Source organism: Eubalaena glacialis, chromosome 2 (genome assembly GCF_028564815.1).
Source record: "Eubalaena glacialis isolate mEubGla1 chromosome 2, mEubGla1.1.hap2.+ XY, whole genome shotgun sequence".
NCBI classification, from domain to species: domain Eukaryota; kingdom Metazoa; phylum Chordata; class Mammalia; order Artiodactyla; family Balaenidae; genus Eubalaena; species Eubalaena glacialis.
In genome coordinates this window covers 83,020,924-83,043,066 of record NC_083717.1, presented here as the reverse complement: position 1 = coordinate 83,043,066, position 22,143 = coordinate 83,020,924, and the positions used below count along the sequence as shown (strand labels likewise).

The 22,143-nt window shown below is 41.0% G+C and overlaps 1 protein-coding gene across 4 annotated transcripts in view; it reads right to left on the bottom strand.

The window, feature by feature from the left end:
- The window catches only part of MYO5C (myosin VC), a 110,245-nt gene that overhangs the window by 13,326 nt on the left and 74,776 nt on the right, over positions 1-22,143 (bottom strand). For all 4 annotated transcript variants that reach the window (XM_061180312.1, XM_061180311.1, XM_061180313.1 and 1 more), the window contains 8 exons: positions 21,051-21,144; positions 20,527-20,590; positions 17,505-17,670; positions 15,661-15,748; positions 6,333-6,431; positions 4,913-5,067; positions 2,896-2,985; positions 325-475 (listed from right to left, as the gene is read on the bottom strand). In XM_061180312.1, the coding sequence (XP_061036295.1) occupies positions 325-475; positions 2,896-2,985; positions 4,913-5,067; positions 6,333-6,431; positions 15,661-15,748; positions 17,505-17,670; positions 20,527-20,590; positions 21,051-21,144 (907 nt within the window). The remainder of the gene's footprint in view (positions 1-324; positions 476-2,895; positions 2,986-4,912; positions 5,068-6,332; positions 6,432-15,660; positions 15,749-17,504; positions 17,671-20,526; positions 20,591-21,050; positions 21,145-22,143) is intronic.

Genomic DNA, 22,143 nt, shown 5'->3' with positions numbered 1-22,143 from the left:
AAGTATACAAGAATTTGAGTGAGGCTTTAGAATTTCAAAAATACTTGGCTAAGAACCAGGATAAGCCACATAAGTAGCAGCAGTTCTCTCAAGTCTTTCCCTTCAGGATGGATCCCCCTTACAGAAAGAAAACTATGACCCGTGTACTTTTATATATGTAATCATTTTAGGCGATCAAAGAATTAAAAAGTGGACATTTACATCAGTAAATCTTCTTGTTTTAAAATTATGTTCTTTGCAATTACACATGCCATGCACCAGATTTATTTTTTTAAGGTCTCAATGTCACTATAAATATTTCTTGGTCATCGATTCTTTTCTTACCTATTATTGGTTGAATGTTATTTTCCATTACAATAATGAACTGATGATATATTCGTATAGCCACATCACTAAGAATCTGTCTGTATTCTGAAAGGTCAAAATTGTTCAAGCAATTCTTATTCTGACGTACACTGTTATTCTTCATGAATTCCTGGAAGTAATTTTGAATATAAATATTAGAATAATGTAGACATGTAGAAAATTAAAATACTATCTCTACTAATGATATTATAATAAGCTTCTACTATAACTCTTATACTTTAAAACTTAATGTCTGATTTATATCGAATGAGTTCTCGATGTTTGTGGTAGCATTTATTTTCTATAACTAACTACACTTGACGCTTAAATGACATGGGTTTGAACTACATGGGTCTACTTACATGTGGATTTTTTCACTAAATATGTACTATAGTACCACATGATCCACAGTTGATTGAATCTGAGGATGGGTCAACTGTAAACATTACTGTCCTGTTCATCTCCCTGACAAATATGTGCCTCCAGAGCTAGACTACATTGGAAAACAACTCCCATGGAAGCTCACAGAAAAAACTGCAAAGCACCCAAGGAAATAAACTGCTGTAAGAGGTTGGTAGGTGAATAAATGAGATTCATAAACTTTATAATTAGAGTATAGACCAATCTGAAATGTTTTAAAATGTGGGTTCTGGGCTGAATATTTCCCCCCCCCTCAAATTTATATATTGAAGCCCTAACCTCCAGGGTGGCTATATTTGGAGATGGGGCCTCTAAGGAAGTTACTAAGGTTAAATGAAGTCATAAGGGTGGGGTCCGGATCTGATAGGATTAGTGTTCTTACAGAAGGAGACAGCAGAGAGCTCAATCTCTCTCTTTCTACCCCATACACTGAGGAAAGGCCATGTGACTACATAGTGAGAAGGTGGCTGTCTGCAAGCCCAGAAGTGAGCTCTCACCAGTGAACCAACCATGCTTGCACCCTGATCTTGGGCTTCTGTCGTCCAGAACTGTGAGAAAATAAATTTCTGTTGTTTAGGCCACCTAGTCTGTGCTAGCAGACCAAGCAGACTAATACAACATGTTTACCATGTTCAAAGAGATAAAAGAAAAAAAACATTAAGAATAGGATGTTATAAAAGGCAGAGGTGAAAAAGAATTGAAATTTTAGAAATAAAAATATAGTAATTAAAAACCACTCAGACAGGAACAAGAACATTGTATACATGGCAGAAGGGGGTAAAGAAAGGATTTTTTAAAATGGTGTTGAATAATGCCTCCCATTAAGGCCTCACAGATGCCAGTTTGTCTTAAATGGGCTGGTCTTCCCCCCTCCCCGCAATATCCCTTTTGGTTAGAGGTTGGATTTTCTTTACTTATTTCTCCTTTTATTCAATAGTACCAGTAGGATTATTTTTATATTTTATTTTACTTTCTCTCCATTGGGACAACTGGCTATCCACATGGAAGAAGATATGAGATCATTACCTCACATGTCAACTTGGGATAAATAATCATACCAATTTTGGATAAAAGCATAATTATGAACTCTAAATTTGAATTATCAGTTTAGAAGAAAGAATAACTTCATGATCTCAGGGTAGGCAAGAATTTCTTGAACAAGACATTAAATCAGGTATCATAAAAGAACAGGATTGACAGGTTTAAGTACATCAGAATTCAAAACTTGTGTCTGACAAAGGACTCCATAAGGAAAAGTAGAAGATAAGCCACAATCTACCCATAATATGTAAAGACCTCCTGCAAATCAATAAGAAAAATAATCACCCTTAAGGAAAATGGAGAACAGATGTGAGTAGGCAATTTAAAAGGCAACCCAACTGACTAGTAAGCACATGAAATGATGCTTGACCTCACTAGTGATCAAGTAATTACAATTTAAGGCAACAAAGTATCATCTTATACCCATGAGACTAATAAATAATAAAATGTCTGTCAATACCTAGTGTTGGTAAAGGTAGGAGACACTGGAACCTTTACATACTACTGGTAGGACTATAAAATGGTATAACCATTTTGCAGAGCAGTGAAAACCCTGAAAGCTATTTTTGCTATTTTAGGTCAATGAAATATTGCTCTGTGAGTACTTGGAGGTGAAGAGCTTCTTTATGATGTCAGCCCCTTGAAAGCAGAGTCAGAATGGCAAAGGATTTGCAGATCATGGAGGAACAATCAGAATCTCATAGTGAGAACAGCTATGAAGAAATAGGCATGTTGCACTAACAGCTGTATTTTAGAGTGATAATACTAAAAACTTCAGAATTTTACAACCAGAAAGAAAATGAAAAATCACAGAATCTACCTCATGAATTTTAAGTCAAGAAAACTGAGGCTTAGTACCATGCCCGAGGTCTCTACTTCTTTCTAGAAGTCTTTTTGCCTGTGACTTCCACTCAGCTGGTGATGTGAAGCTGGTCTCCTGGGTGAGGGGGGAGTGAGAAAGCCAGCTGAAGCAGAAGCTGCCCCCGGAGCTGGGCATCCCAATTCCTAACTCCTACGGTGAGTTCTGGCTCATGAGGAGGTAGGAGACTGGCAGTCAGCATAGAACACAGAGCGGGCAGGCAATCCTACCTCTTCTCCACTGTACTGCTTCAGGCAATTGAGGAAATGACAAGTATTGGAAAGCCAAAAGGACAGCATCTCAAAGTCTTCTAAATGTTCCTTTAAAAAAAAAAAAAAAAAAAAACAAGAAAAGACAAAGTTGGATTTTGGTGTTGGATTTGGTTACCTCTGAGCCAAGAACAGACATATCTTACCTGTTTGGTTAGCTGGTGGCTTTTGACCAAAAAGAATTCCTTTTTTATTCATTAAAGACTTTATTAAATTTATACTATAAAAATAAGCTCTTGTATTTATTTAGCACGTTATAGTTTGCAAAGTATTTCTGTACAGGTTATATCACCTGTTATGATGCTTGAAGCAGGCACTGCAGGAATGCCTGAGAAATGTCTCAGTCCTTGCCCTCCAAAGTTCACATTCTGACTGGTAAGACAGACATGACATATATAGGACACAGTTAAATAGGTGGCCGACAGCCTACATGATGGGCATAGACTGTGCTACAAAAGCTCAGAGGATGCAGAGATGATGTGGAACCTGGACAGCTGAGAAAACCTCAGGAGAGAGGTGGGAGGATGTCTTCCTTGAAGGAAAGGGGTGGGCAGACAAGAGCTCAGGATTGAGGACTCTGTTGGCAAGAACACTCCCGCTTATGGGGCAGGAAGGAGAGGAACGAGCAAAGGAAGCAGAGGTACGAAAGACCAGAGAGATAAAAGGAAAACTGGGAAAGTCCTGGGATTTGAAAGACAATGTCAGAGCGTTTCAAGGAGATGGTGCTACTGTTCAGTCCATTTAAAGAGAATAAAAATTAAGAAAATACCATTGGATTTAGCAAGAGGAATTAAATGTGATCATTCTGTGGAGTAACGGGGGTAGAAGCCAGATTGCAAGGGGTGAAAAAAAAAGGCACGGTGGCCAAGGGGGTATGTGGACCAAGTGAGGGTTGCTTTAATGTGCTGTGTACTGGAGGGGGAGGAGTGGGGAGTCACTGAAGAAGCTGAGATGGAAGATGCTGGCAAGGAAGGATTTACACTCCTTATGCCATGTGTCTTTCAGTTTCTAAGTATTTAAGCATTCCAGAGCAGCACGATGGGGCAAATACTGTGTGCCCATGACCTGGAACGCAATGCAAGTGTACCCTGAGAAAACCCAATTTATGAAAACACGGACAGGGAAAACATGAATTTATGGAAGTCTCTTCTAAGAACACAATGGTAGCTCCTGTGAAGGCAGTGACTATAAAGCACCCAGCACCAAATCAATGTTAGTTTTCTACTCCTAACTCCTGATGAATAAGGAATTCTTAGTATAAAATTTGGTGGGGGGCGGGATAGGGGGAAGAATTATCCATGCCCTGATGCATTCACTGTTTTTATTCTTCTCTTTTCCTAGAGTATTTAAAATAGGATTTAATTGCTCATGACTTTTCTAGAACACATATTTTACTAAAAGTGAGATAGGACTTCCCCAACTAAAAAAATTAAATATATCTCAAAATCAAACATTACTTTCCATCTGGAAGGGGAATGAAGAATAATGGATCTATATTTTACTGGTCCCTTACATATAGCTTATCTTCGTTTCTGGGCTGAGAATAAAAGTACATACTGTGGTTTTATGAGGGAGAATCACATAAATGCCAAGGGAAGAGAGGAGTAATTTTTCAGTCCTTCCCATTCCTTGGCATTCACACTTGTTATCTGGATAGACACATACTCCTTGCAGCCAGCCCCTCTTTGCAGCCCCGGGGGACAGAAGTGGTGGCGTGGTGGCTACCAGGCTGTAGTCTTGCAGGTAAGGATTTGGGGTCCATTGGTAGATCCCCACCCTTAGGGCTCTCTGACCTAAGTTGTCTTTTCCTAACAGCTTGGATTCTTTTGCTGATTGGGCCTCTGACTGGTTTGAGGAATCATGGGGTTGACCAAAGACTGGAGGTGAAGGATGGGAAAAGTACGGGCATCTGGTCATTCCCACAGGTGTTCCTAAAGTAGCCATAATACCAAGGGCCAATGTCAAAGGTAGCTCCTACCTTAACCACCTGCTTGATACCATTAATGGTGCTGTTCATGAGGGACTTGAGCATGCTGGCGTCATTTAGAGAGTCTGCGTAGCGTACACACATGAACAGGATGTGAGCTGGCAGCCCGGGGATCATGTTCACCACCACACCGCGGGGCTTCAGGTCTGGAGCAGAGAGAGTCAGTGAGGATTACAGCTGATGATCAGCTCTCCCGATAAGGAACCTATAATGATGGGGCAGGGGTTGTCTGCTTTTCTGTACTTGATGCAGTGCCTGAATGCATAGGGATGTCTTTTCCCTTTGAGGAGTTCAGGCTGGCGGTTTTCTTGGCAAAAATATACATGCAGGTGCCACCTGCTCCTCTTACTTCTCATTTGCAAAGTACCTTCTCTTTTCTAAGGTTGAATAAAGGACAGAATTTCATATCTCCAAGGTAACAGAGGAACCCCAGTTCCATGCACCCTCACTTCAGCCTCTATGATGAGGATGGACTATGATCTCAGCAATCACATGCATCTGCCTTGAATAGAGAAAACAGGTACACAGCAGTCCTGCAGAGGAGGACCAGCTGGTCTTGAGGAGAAGAGAATGGCTGGAAGTCAGAGTGGGAATGAAGGGAAGATAGAAACTTTATAGAACAAGTTAAGCAAACACAGACCTCCCCATGTCTGCATTAAGACAGGGGAACAAAGAGGCCCCACAGCTGTGTGCCAGTGAGGGTGGAAAGGAAAGGGTAGGGGTGCTCATGTCCTCTGAGGGGACTCAATTAGGACAAGAGGAGTAAGGCTACATATGGGCTCTCTGCTTTGAGATGTTACAACCCGCTGACAGGGAGGCAGCTTTTCTCCTTTTCCCTGGAAAACCATGTGGTTTTCATGGTGAAGACAGTCTAGTAAGATTGTTTCTAAGACCACCAACCCTAGAGTATGCCCACTGGGAGATTCCTGTAACTGAGGTGTGGCTGGAAAGCCTCCACTGTACTGCCTGCAAATAAATTTCTCAGCAGAAGTCAGATGGAACAAAGGAGCCACAATTACTTTTCCCATGGCTCCTGTGCTGAGACACAAAGATGAAGAGATGTGTCTTCTACCCTGACCATGTGATGAGACTTGGGAAGAGGTTAGGGCAGTGCTTCTCAACTGAAGGCAAGGTACCTCCAGAGGGCATCTGGCAATGTCTGGAGGCATTTCTTATTGTCATGGCTAGGGGTTGCTACTGGCTTCAACAGAATAGAAGCCAATGACACTGCGCAATGTTCTACAGTGCAAAGCCCCTCCCCACCCCAAACAAAGAATTATGTGGTCAACAGTGGTGAGGCTGAGAAGCAGTGGAGGAAGAAGAGGAAATACCCCTGCCCAAGACTGTAGCAATTGCTGATGCTCAAGTTCTCAAAGATAAAGCAAAAATTCAGAGTTCCAGGTTTCACTACCAAGAATGAGGTTTTGGATGAGCTTGGCCTCATCTTCTCTCTTGTATTCCAGCATTCCAAGGTACTCCTTGGGTCCTGAGGACAGGTGCACATCATTGGCTGTAGGCAGAGGCAAACAATCAACTAAATACACAAAAACAACTTTCACCAGCATTATAATGAGACTACTCTGTCTCTTTCCATCCCATACTGGGTGGTTTGCCCATGAACTCCTGTGGCTTTCTGATAAATGCAAACTTTATTAAATCCTGAAGAATTTCTTCTGGTAGTGATTCTTATCTGTGAGTATATCAATGAGTATAGCTGCTGGTATATATCCTCATGAGCACCTGGTATATATCGAGCACAGTGGGGATATGAAAACAATCCAAGATGATGCTCTGGCCTTCAGGACACTGATGTTACAGTTAAAGAAATGAGATTCACAAAACATGTGGTGTGCAAAACACCAAACTGCATGATCCCAAGGTGGCTGGGCTAGCTTCCTATGTGCCACCACAAGGTGCCACAAACTCAGTGGCACAAAGCACAATTTTTAAAAAAATATAATTTAAAAAATTTTACATTTCTGGAGGTCATAAGACTGAAATAGATCTTACACTGCTAAAGTCAAAGTGTCAGCAGAGCTGTGGTTCTTCTGGAGGCTCTAGGGGAGAACTCATTTCTTGCCTTTTCCGGCTTCTAGAGGCTGCTCACATGATTTGGCTTGTGGCCACATCACTCTGACCTCTGCTTCTATCATCACATCTTTCTCTCTCTGCTTCCATTGTCATATCACCTTCTCTCACCCTGTCATTCCTGCCTCTTTATAAGGTCTTTTGTGATTATTGTTCATTGAATCCACTTGGATAATCCAGGAGACTCTCCCTATCTCAAGATCCTTCACTTAATTACATCTGCAAAATCCCTTCTGCCATGTAAGGTAACATATTCACAGGTTCTGGGGATTGGGACATGGACATCTTTGGGTGGGCCACAGTCTGCCCTCTGGTCCCCAAAGATTCATGTCCATTCTGAGAGGAGCAGATGTACACAGAAGCACAGGTTAGAGAGTCAGAAAGATTTTAAAGATGCCATGCTGCTGAATTCAAAGATGGTGGAAGAAGCCCATAAGTCAGGAAAAGTGGGTGGCCTCTAGAAGCAGGAAAAGGCAAGAGAATAGAATCTCCCCCTAAAGCCTACAGAAGCCCTGCTGACATGTTGACTTTAAACCAGTGAAGACCATTTTGAACTTCTGACCTCTAGAACTGTACGATTTGTGTTTTATTAAGCCACTAATTTTATGGTGATTTGTTAGGCAGCCATAGGAAATAAATACAGGGGACATAAGACTTTACGCATAGGTAGGTTGGAACTGTTGAAAAATTCTTCTTGAAGGAGGCAGCACTCCAGGTGGGCCAAGAAAAGTTGAGTAGGCTCTGATGGATGAAAAAGAAGATAAGCCAGGTAAAGAGTTAACAGAACTCTCTTCTACTGCATGAGACTTTGTCCTGTTGATTTACTAGCTCTGTTCCCTTGGAGACTGATAAAGGTAGAATGTTAACTGTTTTACTAAGCAACCTGCTTATGCTAAGAATAACCTCTGCTGAACTGCATCTGGACTGGGAAGAACAATAAATGAAGCAGAAATACGTGATAAGAACATCATACTTTGGGTATTCTTAAGTGTGGTCACTTGTATCTGACCATATTCCTTGGGAGCTAGTGCCACCTATGGAGTGTCCAAAAGGTACTGGCTTCCTGACCACAGCCATGTGAATGAGCTTGGAGAAAGGCACTCCAGCCCCAGCTAAGCCTTCAGATGACTGCATCCCTGCTGATGACTTGACTGCAACTCAGAGCCAGGACCACCCAGCTAAGCCACTTATGGATTCTTGACCTTCAGAAACTGTTTTTTTTTTTTTAACATCTTTATTGGAGTATAATTGCTTTACAATGGTGTGTTAGTTTCTGCTGTATAACAAAGTGCATCAGCTATACATACACATATATCCCCATATCTCCTACCTCGTGCGTCTCCCTCCCAGACTCACCCTATCCCACCCCTCGAGGTGGTCACAAAGCACAGAGCTGATCTCCCTGTACTATGCAGCTGCTTCCCACTAGCTATCTATTTTACATTTGGTAGTGTATATATAAGTCCATGCCACTCTCTCACTTCATCCCAGCTTACCCTTCCCCTTCCCCATGTCCTGAAGTCCATTCTCTACATCTGCGTCTTTATTCCTGCTAAATTTTGGGGTAGTTTGTTATATGACAATAGATACATGATACAGGAAGGAAAGCTGATGTATTCCACTTTAGACACACTGGGTTGGAGGTGATAATAGAAAGGTGAAGGAGTAGTCTTAGAGGCAAAAAGGGACTGGGACTCAGGAAAAGTGAGGAATCGCAGGTGGATTTTGGAAGTCCTTATGTAGCGATGGCAGTTCCTTCATTCATTCCAACAACGGGGACACCATTGGGCAATGGGAAGGACAGACATGGTCTCTGCCCTCATGAGGGCAGACTGACCTTTATCATTAATTATTGAAGGAGAAAGATCCTCATTTTGGTTTTGGACATATTAAATGTAAGGTGAGAGCTGAATAAATAATAGTAAAGGAGCTCTTCAAAGAAATGAATATAGTAAACAGAACAGAGAATTGAAGACACAGCCTTAGTGATAAAGGTTGGGAGGAAGAAGCAATACTGAACAAAGAGTAAAGGGAGTTAGAAGAGAGAAGTCAGAAAAGTTCAGTGACACAGAAGCGGGTGAAGGGAGAGAGACCTTCAAGATGGCAGAGAAGTAAGACATGGAGATCACCTGCCTCCCCACAAATACACCAGAAATACATCTACATGTGGAACAACTCCTACAGAACACCTACTGAACACTGGCAGAAGACCTCAGACTTCACAAAAGATATATATATATAAATTTTTTCCTTTTTCTCTTTTAGTGAGTGTGTATGTGTACGCTTCTTTGTGTGATTTTGTCTGTATAGCTTTGCTTTTACCATTTGTCCTAGGGTTCTGCTTGTCCATTGTTTTTTTTTTTTGTATAGTTTTTAGCGCTTGTTAACATTGGTGGATTTGTTTTTTGGTTTGGTTGCTCTCTTCTTTCTTTCTTTTTTTTAATTACTTTTTAATTTTTAAAATTTTTTAATAATTTATTTTTATTTTTTATTTTAATAACTTTATTTTATTTTTTTCTTTCTTTCTTTTTTTCTCCCTTTTCTTCTGAGCCATGTGGCTGACAGCATCTTGGTGCTCTGGCCGGGTGTAAGGCCTGTGCCTCTGAGGTGGGAGAGCCAAGTTCAGGACATTGGTCCACCAGAGACTTCCTGTCTCCATGTAATATCAAACGGCGAAAGCTCTCCCAGAGATCTCCATCTCAACGCTAAGACCCAGCTCCACTCAACGACCTGCAAGCTACAGTGCTGGACATCCTATGCCAAACAACTAGCAAGACAGGAACACAACCCCACCCATTAGCAGAGAGGCTGCCTAAAATCATAATAAGGTCACAGGTACCCTAAAACACATCACTGGACGCAGTCCTGCCCACCAGAAAGACAAGATACAGCCTCATCCACCATAACACAGGCACCAGTCCCCTCCACCAGGAAGCCTACACAACCCACTGAACCAACCTTACCCACTGGGGGCAGACACCAAAAACAACGGGAACTATGAACCTGCAGCCTGCGAAAAGGAGACCCCAAACACAGTAAGTGAGTTAAGCAAAATGAGAAGACAGAGAAACACACAGCAGATGAAGGAGCAAGGTAAAAATCCACCAGACCAAACAAATGAAGAGGAAATAGGCAGTCTACCTGAAAAAGAATTCAGAGTGATGGTAGTAAAGATGATCCAAAATCTTGGAAATAGAATGGAGAAAATACAAGAAACGTTTAACAAGGACCTAGAAGAACTAAAGCAAACAAACAATGATGAACAACACAATAAATGAAATCAAAAATTCTCTAGAAGGAATCAATAGTAGAATAACTGAGGCACAAGAATGGATAAGTGACCTGGAAGATAAAATAGTGGAAATAACTACTGCAGAGCAGAATAAAGAAAAAAGAATGAAAAGAATTGAGAACAGTCTCAGAGACCTCTGGGACAACATCAAACACACCAACATTTGAATTATAGGGGTCCCAGAAGAAGAAAAGAAAAAGAAAGGGACTGAGAAAATATTTGAAGAGATTATGGTTGAAAACTTCCCTAATATGGGAAAGGAAACAGTCAATCAAGTCCAGGAAGCGCAGAGAGTCCCATGCAGGACATATCCAAGGAGAAACATGCGAAGACACATATTAATCAAACTATCAAAAATTAAATTCAAAGAAAAAATATTAAAAGCAGCAAGGGAAAAATAACATACAAGGGGATCCCCATAAGGTTAACAGCCGATTTTTCAGCAGAAGCTCTGCAAGCCAGAAGGGAGTGGCAGGACATATTTAAAGTGATGAAAGGGAAAAACCTACAACCAAGATTACTCTACCCAGCAAGGATCTCATTCAGATTCGACAGAGAAATTAAAACCTTTACAGACAAGCAAAAGCTAAGAGAATTCAGCACCACAAAACCAGCTTTACAACAAACGCTAAAGGAACTTCCCTAGGCAGGAAACACAAGAGAAGGAAAAGACCTACAATAACAAACCCAAAACAATTAAGAAAATGGCAATATGAACATACATATCAATAACTACCTTAAATGTAAATGGATTAAATGCTCCAACCAAAAGACATAGACTGGCTGAATGGATACAAAAACAAGACCTGTATATATGCTGTCTACAAGAGACCCACATCAGACCTAGGGACACATACAGACTGAAAGTGAGGGGATGGAAAAAGATATTCCATGCAAATGGAAATCAAAAGGAAGCTGGAGTAGCAATTCTCATATCAGACAAAACAGACTTTAAAATAAAGACTATTACAAGAGACAAAGAAGGACACTACATAATGATGAAGAAATCAATCCTAAAAGAAGATATAACAATTGTAAATATTTCTGCATTCAACGTAGGTGCACCTCACTACATAAGGCAAATGTTAACAGCCATAAAAGGGGAAATCGACAGTAACACAATCATAGTAGGGGTCTTTAACACCTCACTTTCACCAATGGACAGATCATCCAAAATGAAAATAAATAAGGAAACACAAGCTTTAAATGATACATTAAACAAGATGGACTTAATTTATATTTATAGGACATTCCATCCAAAAACAACAGAATACACTTTCTTCTCAAGGGCTCATGGAACATTCTCCAGGATACATCATATCTTGGGTCACAAATCAAGCCTTGGTAAATTTAAGAAAATTGAAGTCGTATCAAGTATGTTTTCCAACCACGACTATCAATTACAGGAAAAAAATCTGTAAAAAATACAAACACATGGAGGCTAAACAATACACTACTAAATAACCAAGAGATCACTGAAGAAATCAAAGAGGAAATCAAAAAATACCTAGAAACAAATGACAATGAAAACACGATGACCCAAAACCTACGGGATGCAGCAAAAGCAGTTCTAAGAGGGAAGTTTATAGCAATACAATCCTACCTTAAGAAATAAGAAACATCTCAAATAAACAACCTAACCTTACACCTAAAGCAATTAGAGAAAGAAGAACAAAAAAACCCCAAAGCTAGCAGAAGGAAAGAAATCATAAAGATCAGATCAGAAATAAATGAAAAAGAAATGAAGGAAACAATAGCAAAGATCAATAAACTAAAAGCTGGTTCTCTGAGAAGATAAACAAAATTGATAAACCATTAGCCAGACTCATCAAGAAAAAAAGGGAGAAGACTCAAATCAATAGAATTAGAAATGAAAAAGCAGAAGTAACAACTGACACTGTAAAAATACAAAGGATCATGAGACAGTACTACAAGCAACTGTATGCCAATAAAATGGACAACCTGGAATAAATGGACAAATTCTTCAAAAAGCACAACCTTCTGAGACTGAACCAGGAAGAAATAGAAAATATAAACAGACCAGTCACAAGCACTGAAATTGAGACTGTGATTAAAAATCTTCCAACAAACAAAAGCCCAGGACCAGATGGCTTCACAGGTGAATTTTATCAAACATTTAGGGACCAGCTAACACTTGTCCTTCTCAAACTCTTCCAAAATATAGCAGAGGGAGGAACACTCCCAAACTCATTCTACAAGGCCACCATCACCCTGATACCAAAACCAGACAAAGATGTCACAAAGAAAGAAAACTACAGGCCAATATCACTGATGAACATAGATGCAAAAAATCTCAACAAAACACTAGCAAACAGAATTCAACAGCACATTAAAAGGATCATACACCATGATCAAGTGTGGTTTATCCCAGGAATGCAAGGATTCTTCAAAATACGCAAATCAATCAATGTGATAAACCATATTAACAAATTGAAGGAGAAAAACCATATGATCAACTCAATAGATGCAGAAAAAGCTTTTGACAAAATTCAACATTCATTTATGATAAAAACCCTCTAGAAAGTAGGCATAGAGGGAACTTACCTCAACATAATAAATGCCATATATGACAAACCCACAGCCAACATCATTCTCAATGGTGAAAAACTGAAACCATTTCCTCTAAGATCAGGAACAGACAAGGTTGTCCACTCTCACCACTATTATTCAACATAGTTTTGGACGTTTTAGCCACAGCAATCAGAGAAGAAAAAGAAATAAAAGGAATCCAAATAGGAAAAGAAGAAGTAAAACTGTCACTGTTTGCAGATGACATGATACACTACACAGAGAATCCTAAAGATGCTACCAGAAAACTACTAGAGCTAATCAATGAATTTGGTAAAGTAGCAGGATACAAAATTAATGCACAGAGATCTCTTGCATTCCTACACACTAACAATGAAAAATATGAAGGAGAAATTAAGCAAACACTCCAATTTACCATTGCAACAAAAAGAATAAAATACCTAGGAATAAACCTACCTAAGGAGACAAAAGACCTGTATGCAGAAACTATAAGACACTGATGAAAGAAATTAAAGATGATACCAACAGATGGAGAGATATACCATGTTCTTGGATTGGAAGAATCAACACTGTGAAAATGACTCTACTACCCAAAGCAATCTACAGATTCAATGCAATCCCTATCAAACTACCAATGGCATTTTTCACAGAACTAGACCAAAAATTTCACAATTTGTATGGAGACACAAAAGACCCTGAATAGCCAAAGCAATCTTGAGAAAGAAAAACGGAGCTGGAGGAATCAGGCTTCCGGACTTCAGACTATACTACCTAAAGCTACAGTAATCAAGACAGTATGGTACTGGCACAAAAACAGGAATATAGATCAATGGAACAGGATAGAAAGCCCAGAGATAAGCCCACACACATATTGTCACCTTATTTTTGATAAAGGAGGCAAGAATATACGATGGAGAAACGACAGCCTCTTCAATAAGTGGTGCTGGGAAAACTGGACAGCTACATGTAAAAGAATGAAATTAGGACACTCCCTAACACCATACACAAAAATAAACTCAAAATGGATTAAAGACCTAAATGTAAGGGCAGACACTATAAAACTCTTAGAGGAACACATAGGCAGAACACTCTATGACATAAATCACAGCAAGATCCTTTTTGACCCACCTCCTAGAGAAATGGAAATAAAAACAAAAGTAAACAAATGGGACCTAATGAAACTTAAAAGCTTTTGCACAGCAAAGGAAAACTTAAACAAGACGAAAAGAAAACTCTCAGAATGGGAGAAAATATTTGCAAATGAAGCCACTGACAAAGGATTGATCTCCAAAATTTACAAGCAGCTCATGCTGCTCAATGTCAAAAAAACAAACAACCCAATCCAAAAACGGGCAGAAGACCTAAACAGACATTTCTCCAAAGGAGACATACAGATTGCCAACAAACACATGAAGGATTACTCAACATCGTTAATTATTAGAGAAATGCAAATTAAAACTACAATGAGGTATCACCTCACACCAGTCAGAATGGCCATCATCAAAAAATCCACAAACAATAAATGCTGGAGAGGGTGTGGAGAAAAGGGAACCCTCTTGCATTGTTGGTGGGAATGTAAATTGATACAGCCACTATGGAGAACAGTATGGAGGTTCCTTAAAAAACTAAAAATAGAACTACCCTATGACCCAGCAATCCCACTACTGGGCATATACCCTGAGAAAACCATAATTCAAAAAGAGTCATGTACCACAATGTTCATTGCAGCTCTATTTACAATAGCCAGGACATGGAAGCAACCTAAGTGTCCATCAACAGATGAATGGACAAAGAAGATGTGGCACATATATACAATGGAATATTACTCAGACATAAGAAGAAACGAAATTGAGCTATTTGTAGTGAGGTGGATGAACCTAGAGTCTGTCATACAGAGTGAAGTAAGTCAGAAAGAGAAAAACAAATACCGTATGCTAACACATATATATGGAATCTACAAAAAAAAAAAATGGTTCTGAAGAACCTAGGGGCACGACAGGAATAAAGATGCAGATATAGAGAATGGACTTGAGGACGTGGGGAGGGGGATGGGTAAGCTGGGACGAAGTGAGAGAGTGGCATGGACATATATACACTGCCAAATGTAAAATAGATAGCTAGTGGGAAGCAGCTGCATAGCACAGGGAGAGCAGCTCGGTGCTTTGTGACCACCTAGAGGGGTGGGATAGGGAGGGTGGGAGGGAGATGCAAGAGGGAGGGGATATGGGGATATATGTATATGTATAGTTGATTCACTTTGTTATAAAGCAGAAACTAACACACCATTGTAAAGCAATTGTACTCCAATAAAGATGTAAAAAAAAAAGAAGCGGGCGAAGGAAAGAAAGGCAGAGGGTCCTTTTCCCAGGAGCTCATGAGGACACTCAGTGTGCAGTTCAGTCCATGTTTAGGACTGCTGTCCAGCTTCTTAGTTGTCTACTTTTTTCCAGTAGAAACTGAGGTATTGATTCCATGTCACTGAGAGAGGAAATAAATTTTCAAGCCATTAAATTTGAAACTTTTTCACAGTTTCATATTTACAAGGAGAGAGCTAACAGAGAAAGAGGTTAAAAGTAGTCATTCCCTTAAAATTGCATGAGCATATCTGGTATCATCTGAGAAGTGGTGAGCTATCTTCCTGCCTTGAAGGATCCTTCCATTAGCCCATCACTGAGCCCCAAACCCACCAGTTGAGACCCATTCCTTTGGTTTTCAAATTCTTTGGACCACATCAGGAAATAACATGTCAACACATGTGGACCTTAGCTGAAAGCTCAAAAAACAGGAAAGTGAATGTTATTTTTCCTACCTTTTTCAATTGTCTTGGTTAGAGTCTTCACTTGATCTTGTAACTTTTTAATCACTCTGTCCTTCATGTCTAACACTTCTTCAAGATCCTACAGAAATCAAAAGAAACAAGGACATTAGTTCAGAAGCATCTTAACCTATTTTTTGGTAATAGCTTTACTGAGCTATAATTCACACACCAAACAGTTCACCCATTTGAAGTGTACACTCAATGGTTTTTAGTATACTCAGTTGTGCAACCAGCACTATCATCTAATTCCAGAATATTTTCATCACATCAGAAAGAAACATGTAACTTTTAGCTGGCACCCCTTTGTCCTCCTATTCCTTTCCAGCCCTTGGCAACCACTAATCTACCTTCTGTGTCTACGTATTTGCCTGTTCTGGACATTTAATATACATGGAATCATACAATACGTGGCCTTTCATGTTTGGCTTCTTTCACTTGGCATAATGCTTTCAAGGTTCATCCATGCTATAGCAGGTATCAGTACTTCACTCCTTTTCGTGGCTGAATAACATCCTATTGTACAGATAGACCACAGTTAGCTTGATCTAATTTTCCCTTAATAAAGTAATGCCCATTGTAGAGAATTTTAAAATATGCAGGTGTGCAAATGGGCTCTCTGGATGTCAGAAGCTGCAGGTGGAGAAACTTCAGAGATTTGGCTCCTGAGGAGGGGCACTGAGTGGGACCTCACTCCTCCCGGAGCATCAGAAACAAACTCACAAATCCCACACAACTCAGGGATGGACAACACCCAGAGCCACATGCTCAGCTGAGTGAGGGCTCACACAGGACAAGATGTGCAACACACATGATCACCCACCTACCCTCTCCCTCACCATTGGCTCCTGCTGAGACCCCAGGGACACACACGCAGACACAGCGGCAGAAGGTGGGACAGCCTCTCACGTTTAGCAGGCAGTTGCTTATCCAGTGTGATTTGAGAAACTTATTCTCTGAGAAAGGGGTACCCCGCCCTCAAAAAAGATGGTCATCATCCAGGTGCCCTGACTGGAATGTGTTACTTCCTATTAAATGTTAAACTCTCTGGATTCCTCTTCAAAGTTAAATCCTGACATGGCAAAATGTGATTTTACCCTATCATGTTTTTCTTGTGAGATAGGAAATGGGGGACCCTGACGACAGGGAGCAGGGCCCGTGGACATGTGCAGGCTGACCAATGCCTGGGTGAGCCCTCCCCTGGTCATGGTCTTGGAAGTTGCCAGGCCAGGAAGGGGCCTGTGAGCATCCATCTCCCAGGAAAGCACCCAATCTGCTACTTTGGTGCTTCTCATTCTTGTGGGTTTCACACACCAAAAAAATTTCAAAAGAATTGCTGGAAGCTGACAGAGTTGCCAACTGTCATGTTGACAAGGGCATTGACAATCTGATGAAGATTTTCACAAGTTAAAAAGTTAGTCATCTACTATCGTGATCATTGCATAGAAGAACATTTTGACTCTGAAAACTGCAGGAAGGGCACACCCCCCCGAGAAGCAAGCACGGGCCTTTGCTGAGGTAAGCTCTGCTCAGAGAAGGTCACACATCAGCCTGTCACCCTCAAGGTGCTCTGGGCCAGGGCGTCGTCATCTCAGATGGGTGCCGTCCATGGGACAGTGCTCAGGTCCTCGCCACCTGTCCTCTCTCAGCCCTTGTCAATCCCCAGGCTCCCCTGAGGCAGCTGTAACCTCAGAGACCACCTGTCTTTTGAGATAAGGAAACAGACTGCTCTGGTGGGAGGCAGATGCTGCTCCGCGGATGCTTTAGGTGGCCTGACCCCCTTCAGTGATGCCTGCATATGCAGGCATCACTTATCAACAAGTGACAAAACTCCTCACCCTGTGTTCCACAGTGAGGCGAGATGCTTCCTGCCGGAAACTACTCTTGACTTCACTTTCAGTTTCAAATTGTTTCAAGTGCTCGCTGGCCTCCTGCATTTCTTGAATCTTATCCATCAGCTTCTCTTTCTCTTTGGTATGCATTTCATTTGGGGCTTCTACGGTTCTGAGAAAAGGATTAGGAAATTTTGGTTATCAGTTTGACCGTCATGGAAATGTCTCTCATTGTCATAGCAAGCAGTGATATTTCCAAAGATGGAAAAATACTTTGGCCACTTTATGTGTAAAGCAAGTGGTACCTGAATAGGGGAGTGCTCAGAGTGGGAGGAAGAGATCAGGGTTCGTGGGGTAGAAAAGTCCACGTCTGCTCCAGTCTCCTTAACCTGATAAGAAGTTCTTGTCCCCACCTGCCTACACCCTTTGACTGCTCCCACAGGACATCCATACCCACTTACACCCTTATGGCCAAAAGCTCGATAATTATCTCCTTTGTGAAAAGACCGGGAACAGGTACTCCAAAACCCAGCGATCAGAGAGAGAAGAAAAGGGAACCCATCCAAAGAGTTCCAAAATGGTGCTCACCACTTTCCTACTGTTTTGGGCCCTCATTTGGCCCCAATCCTACCAAAGAAGTCACATGATGAAAAATGCTCTCTGGGACATAGAGTGTCCATTTACTGTTCTTAAAATTAAGTATCTCGGGCTTCCCTGGTGACGCAGTGGTTAAGAATCCGTCTGCCAATGCAGCGGACATGGGTTCGAGCCCTGGTCCGGGAAGATCCCACATGCCGCGGAACAACTAAGTCTGTGCGCCACAACTACTGAGCCTGCGTGCCACAACTAGAAGCCACCACAGTGAGAAGCCCGCACACCGTGCAGCAACGAAGACCCAATGCAACCAAAAAAAATAAATTAAAAAAAAAATTATCTCAAGGATTTTAAAATTGGAATGGAACACTGATGACAAATTTGACATCTATTCCTCTGATGATTTAAATAATAATACGGGAGTCAATTTTAATCTGATGAGGATGACCTAGAAATGACTGTGAATAAAATTCACAGTGAAGAAGTCAGGGTAACTGACTTTTCTGAAGATTATAAAGTTTTACAAAATATTTTTACCATACAAAAGTGCAATCTAATCTAAGTTATAAAAAATATTATTTGATATAAGCAATGTTTTGTGGTATGGAAAAACACTAGGATATAAAATGGTACCTTACTAATGAGTGTGAAACTCTAAAATTGTAATTCTAACTTGAGTTATGTATAAAAAAGTAAATCTATATTTTATTACAAAAGCATTGAATTAAAATAGCTTCAAAAACATTTTTAGGGCTTCCCTGGTGGCGCAGTGGTTGAGAATCTGCCTGCCAATGCAAAGGACACGGGTTCGAGCCCTGGTCTGGGAAGATCCCACATGCCGCAGAGCAACTGGGCCCGTGAGCCACAACTACTGAGCCTGCGCGTCTGGAGCCTGTGCTCCGCAACAAGAGAGGCCGCGATAGTGAGAGTCCCGCGCACCGCGATGAAGAGTGGCCCCCACTTGCCACAACTAGAGGAAGCCCTCGCACAGAAACGAAGACCCAACACAGCCAAAAATAAATAAATAAAATTAAATTAAAAAAAAAAAAACATTTTTAGAAAAGGGAACCCTCTTGCACTGTTGGTGTGAATGTAAATTGATACAGCCACTATGGAGAACAGTAATGGAGGTTCCTTAAAAAACTAAAAATAGAACTACCCTATGACCCAGCAATCCCACTACTGGGCATATACCCTGAGAAAACCATAATTCAAAAAGAGTCATGTACCACAATGTTCACTGCAGCACTATTTACAATAGCCAGGACATGGAAGCAACCTAAGGGCGTTGACAATCTGATGGACACCTAAGTGTCCATCGACAGATGAATGGATAAAGAAGATGTGGCACATATATACAATGGAATATTACTCAGCCATAAAAAGAAATGAAATTGAGTTATTTGTAGTGAGGTAGATGGACCTAGAGTCTGTCATACAGAGTGAAGTCAGTCAGAAAGAGAAAAACAAATACCATATGCTAACACATATATATGGAATCTAAAAAAAAATGGTTCTGATGAACCTAGGGGCAGGACAGAAATAAAGACGTAGATGTAGAGAATGGACTTGAGGATATGGGGAGGGGGAAGGGTAAGCTGGCACAAAGTGACAGAGTAGCAATAACATATATACACTACCAAACGTAAAATAGATAGCTAGTGGGAAGCAGCTGCATAGCACAGGGAGATCAGCTCGGTGCTTTGTGACCACCTAGAGGGGTGGGATAGGGAGGGTGGGAGGGAGAAGCAAGAGGGAGGGGATATGGGGATATATGTATACGTATAGCTGATTCACTTTGTTATACAGCAGAAACTAACACACCATTGTAAAGCAATTATACTCCAATAAAGATGTTAAAAAAAAAACCCCAAAAAACAAAACAACCCACCATTTTTAAAAAAGTATCTCAACAAGCTGGTGGCAAAACATTTTCCTCACAAGGCTCTACCAGGCCCTCTGCTGGTCAGGATGTAATTTGGGGGGTTTATCGATGAAGATTCTCTATCAACATGGATTTTAAGCCTTACCCTAAGTGGTCTGCTGAGAGAGAAACTGTTCTCTTTCACATGATCTTATGTTATCAATTTTTTCTGAAGGGATAATTCATGCGTATGGCATAATGTTCTAAGGGTATAAATGTCTACACAGTGAAAAGTAAGTCTCCTCCCTCCCCTGTGCACCAGCCACCCAGTTACCTTCCCTGCAGGCAACCAATGTTTTGTTTCATTTCTCATACACTCTCCCAGAGAAGGGTGTGTGTGTGTGTACACAAGTGTTTCTTTTCTTCACACTTGAATGCTAACAAATTATATATCTCAATTAACACCTTGCTTTTTTGGTTTAATAACCTTTCTTTGGTATCACCCACAATTTCAGAAAAGAACAGCATTACATGAACGTGAACCTGAGGTACATGCACGATGATACTTACTTTCTTTGCGTTCCTTCCTCTTCCTGATTGTGATTCAACTGATTAGACAACTCTTCTAGTTTTCCTATAATGAGAAGAACTATCAGTCCTTTGGTGGCCATGTCACTGCATTCTGATTTGGGTTTGGTCGTATTTTCATATTTTCAGTTATCAGGGGTTCTAAACTGTACCCAGCTACAGATTAGGTTTTATGTGGTCTGAACAGTGTTTAAAAACTTTTTAAGCCATTATTTAAAAATTGTGATATTTCACATAAAAACCTGGATTTCTGGCTTTTCTTTAAAAATAGGAATATCAAGCAATACTAGGGCCCGAACTCTTACTTGCCAACAATCAATGGAGCCTGGAGGCAGCTGCCGCCTTTAAATGCCTATGAACCTTAATGTACTGTCCACCCAGCCCACTTCTCACATTTATGTCACCTGCCTGGCTCCACGGAGAATCAGTTTGATGATGATTTTTTGGTCATTTCCTGGATACAGGAAACCATTTTCTAAAAGCAGCTTCATAAGGGTTCCAGTTACCTTTCATGTTTTCAGCTTGTTCGTTCAGGCGGATTTCAAGATCTTGCTTCTGTTTCTCCAGTTCTGCAATTTGCTGTTTAAAGTCTGGGATCATCTTTAGAGAAGAATTAGAAATATTAGAATACTTTCACATATAAACTTGAAAATCTCAGAGCTGCTCAGAAGCAAACTAAACTGTCTAGGTCATTAACCCCATGGAACATACGTCTAGTATAGTTGTGTAAGAGGGCTAGCCAAAGCATAGACTGGATTGACGGCATTTTTTTTTTTTTTTTTTTTTTTTTTTACCTCAAGACCTATATAGTCACAAGAAATACCAGCATGCTCAGGGTGAGCGGTTCTCACACAGCTACAACCCTCCACATCTCCAAGGTCTCCTGGAGAGAAGGAAGTGTACATCTGGGAGGGCATACGGGAATTCTCTGCTGAGTTGAGGGAGGGATGATGTGAGGAAATGGCAGCCAGTCTCTTTGGTCCAGGCCCAGAGACATCATCTCCTCATCTAGAAACAGGAGAATCATCTCAAAGGGGTCCTACCGTGCCCTTTGAATTCCAGGCTGCGCACGGCTCTGTTAGCAGAGGTCTGAAATGATCCAATATGTTTCATAATCCTCTGTCTTTGTCTAGCTAATATTTGTTTAAATGTCCATCATTTCCACCCCTAGTCACATACAGAGAGTTTTTCTATCGTGCAAGTTTATGAAAACACCCGTGCCTCTGAAGTCCAAATGAAAAATACATGTTTGTGCAATTGGATTTCACTGCAAATTCCTCATTAAAGCGTCACCCAAGGAATAAACAAAGACGTGCAGGTCCTTAACTACCGTTCCATACGTCCGTTGTGCCCAGGGTCACATATGCTCACGTGTTGACACAGCACTGAGATTTCCTAATGCTTCCAGGCTAGGGGGAGGAGGAGCCAGCGAGGCGGGATGAGAAACCTGGGAGACCATAGTGTCCTGGAAGCCAGCAGAACAGAAAGGAGGGAGAGGGAGTCATTAACATCACCAAGTGCTGCTGAGAGACTAAGACGAGGGTGGAAAGGAACCCTCTGTGCTCAGCCCTGTGCAGGCAGATTCAGTTAGTGGGAGAG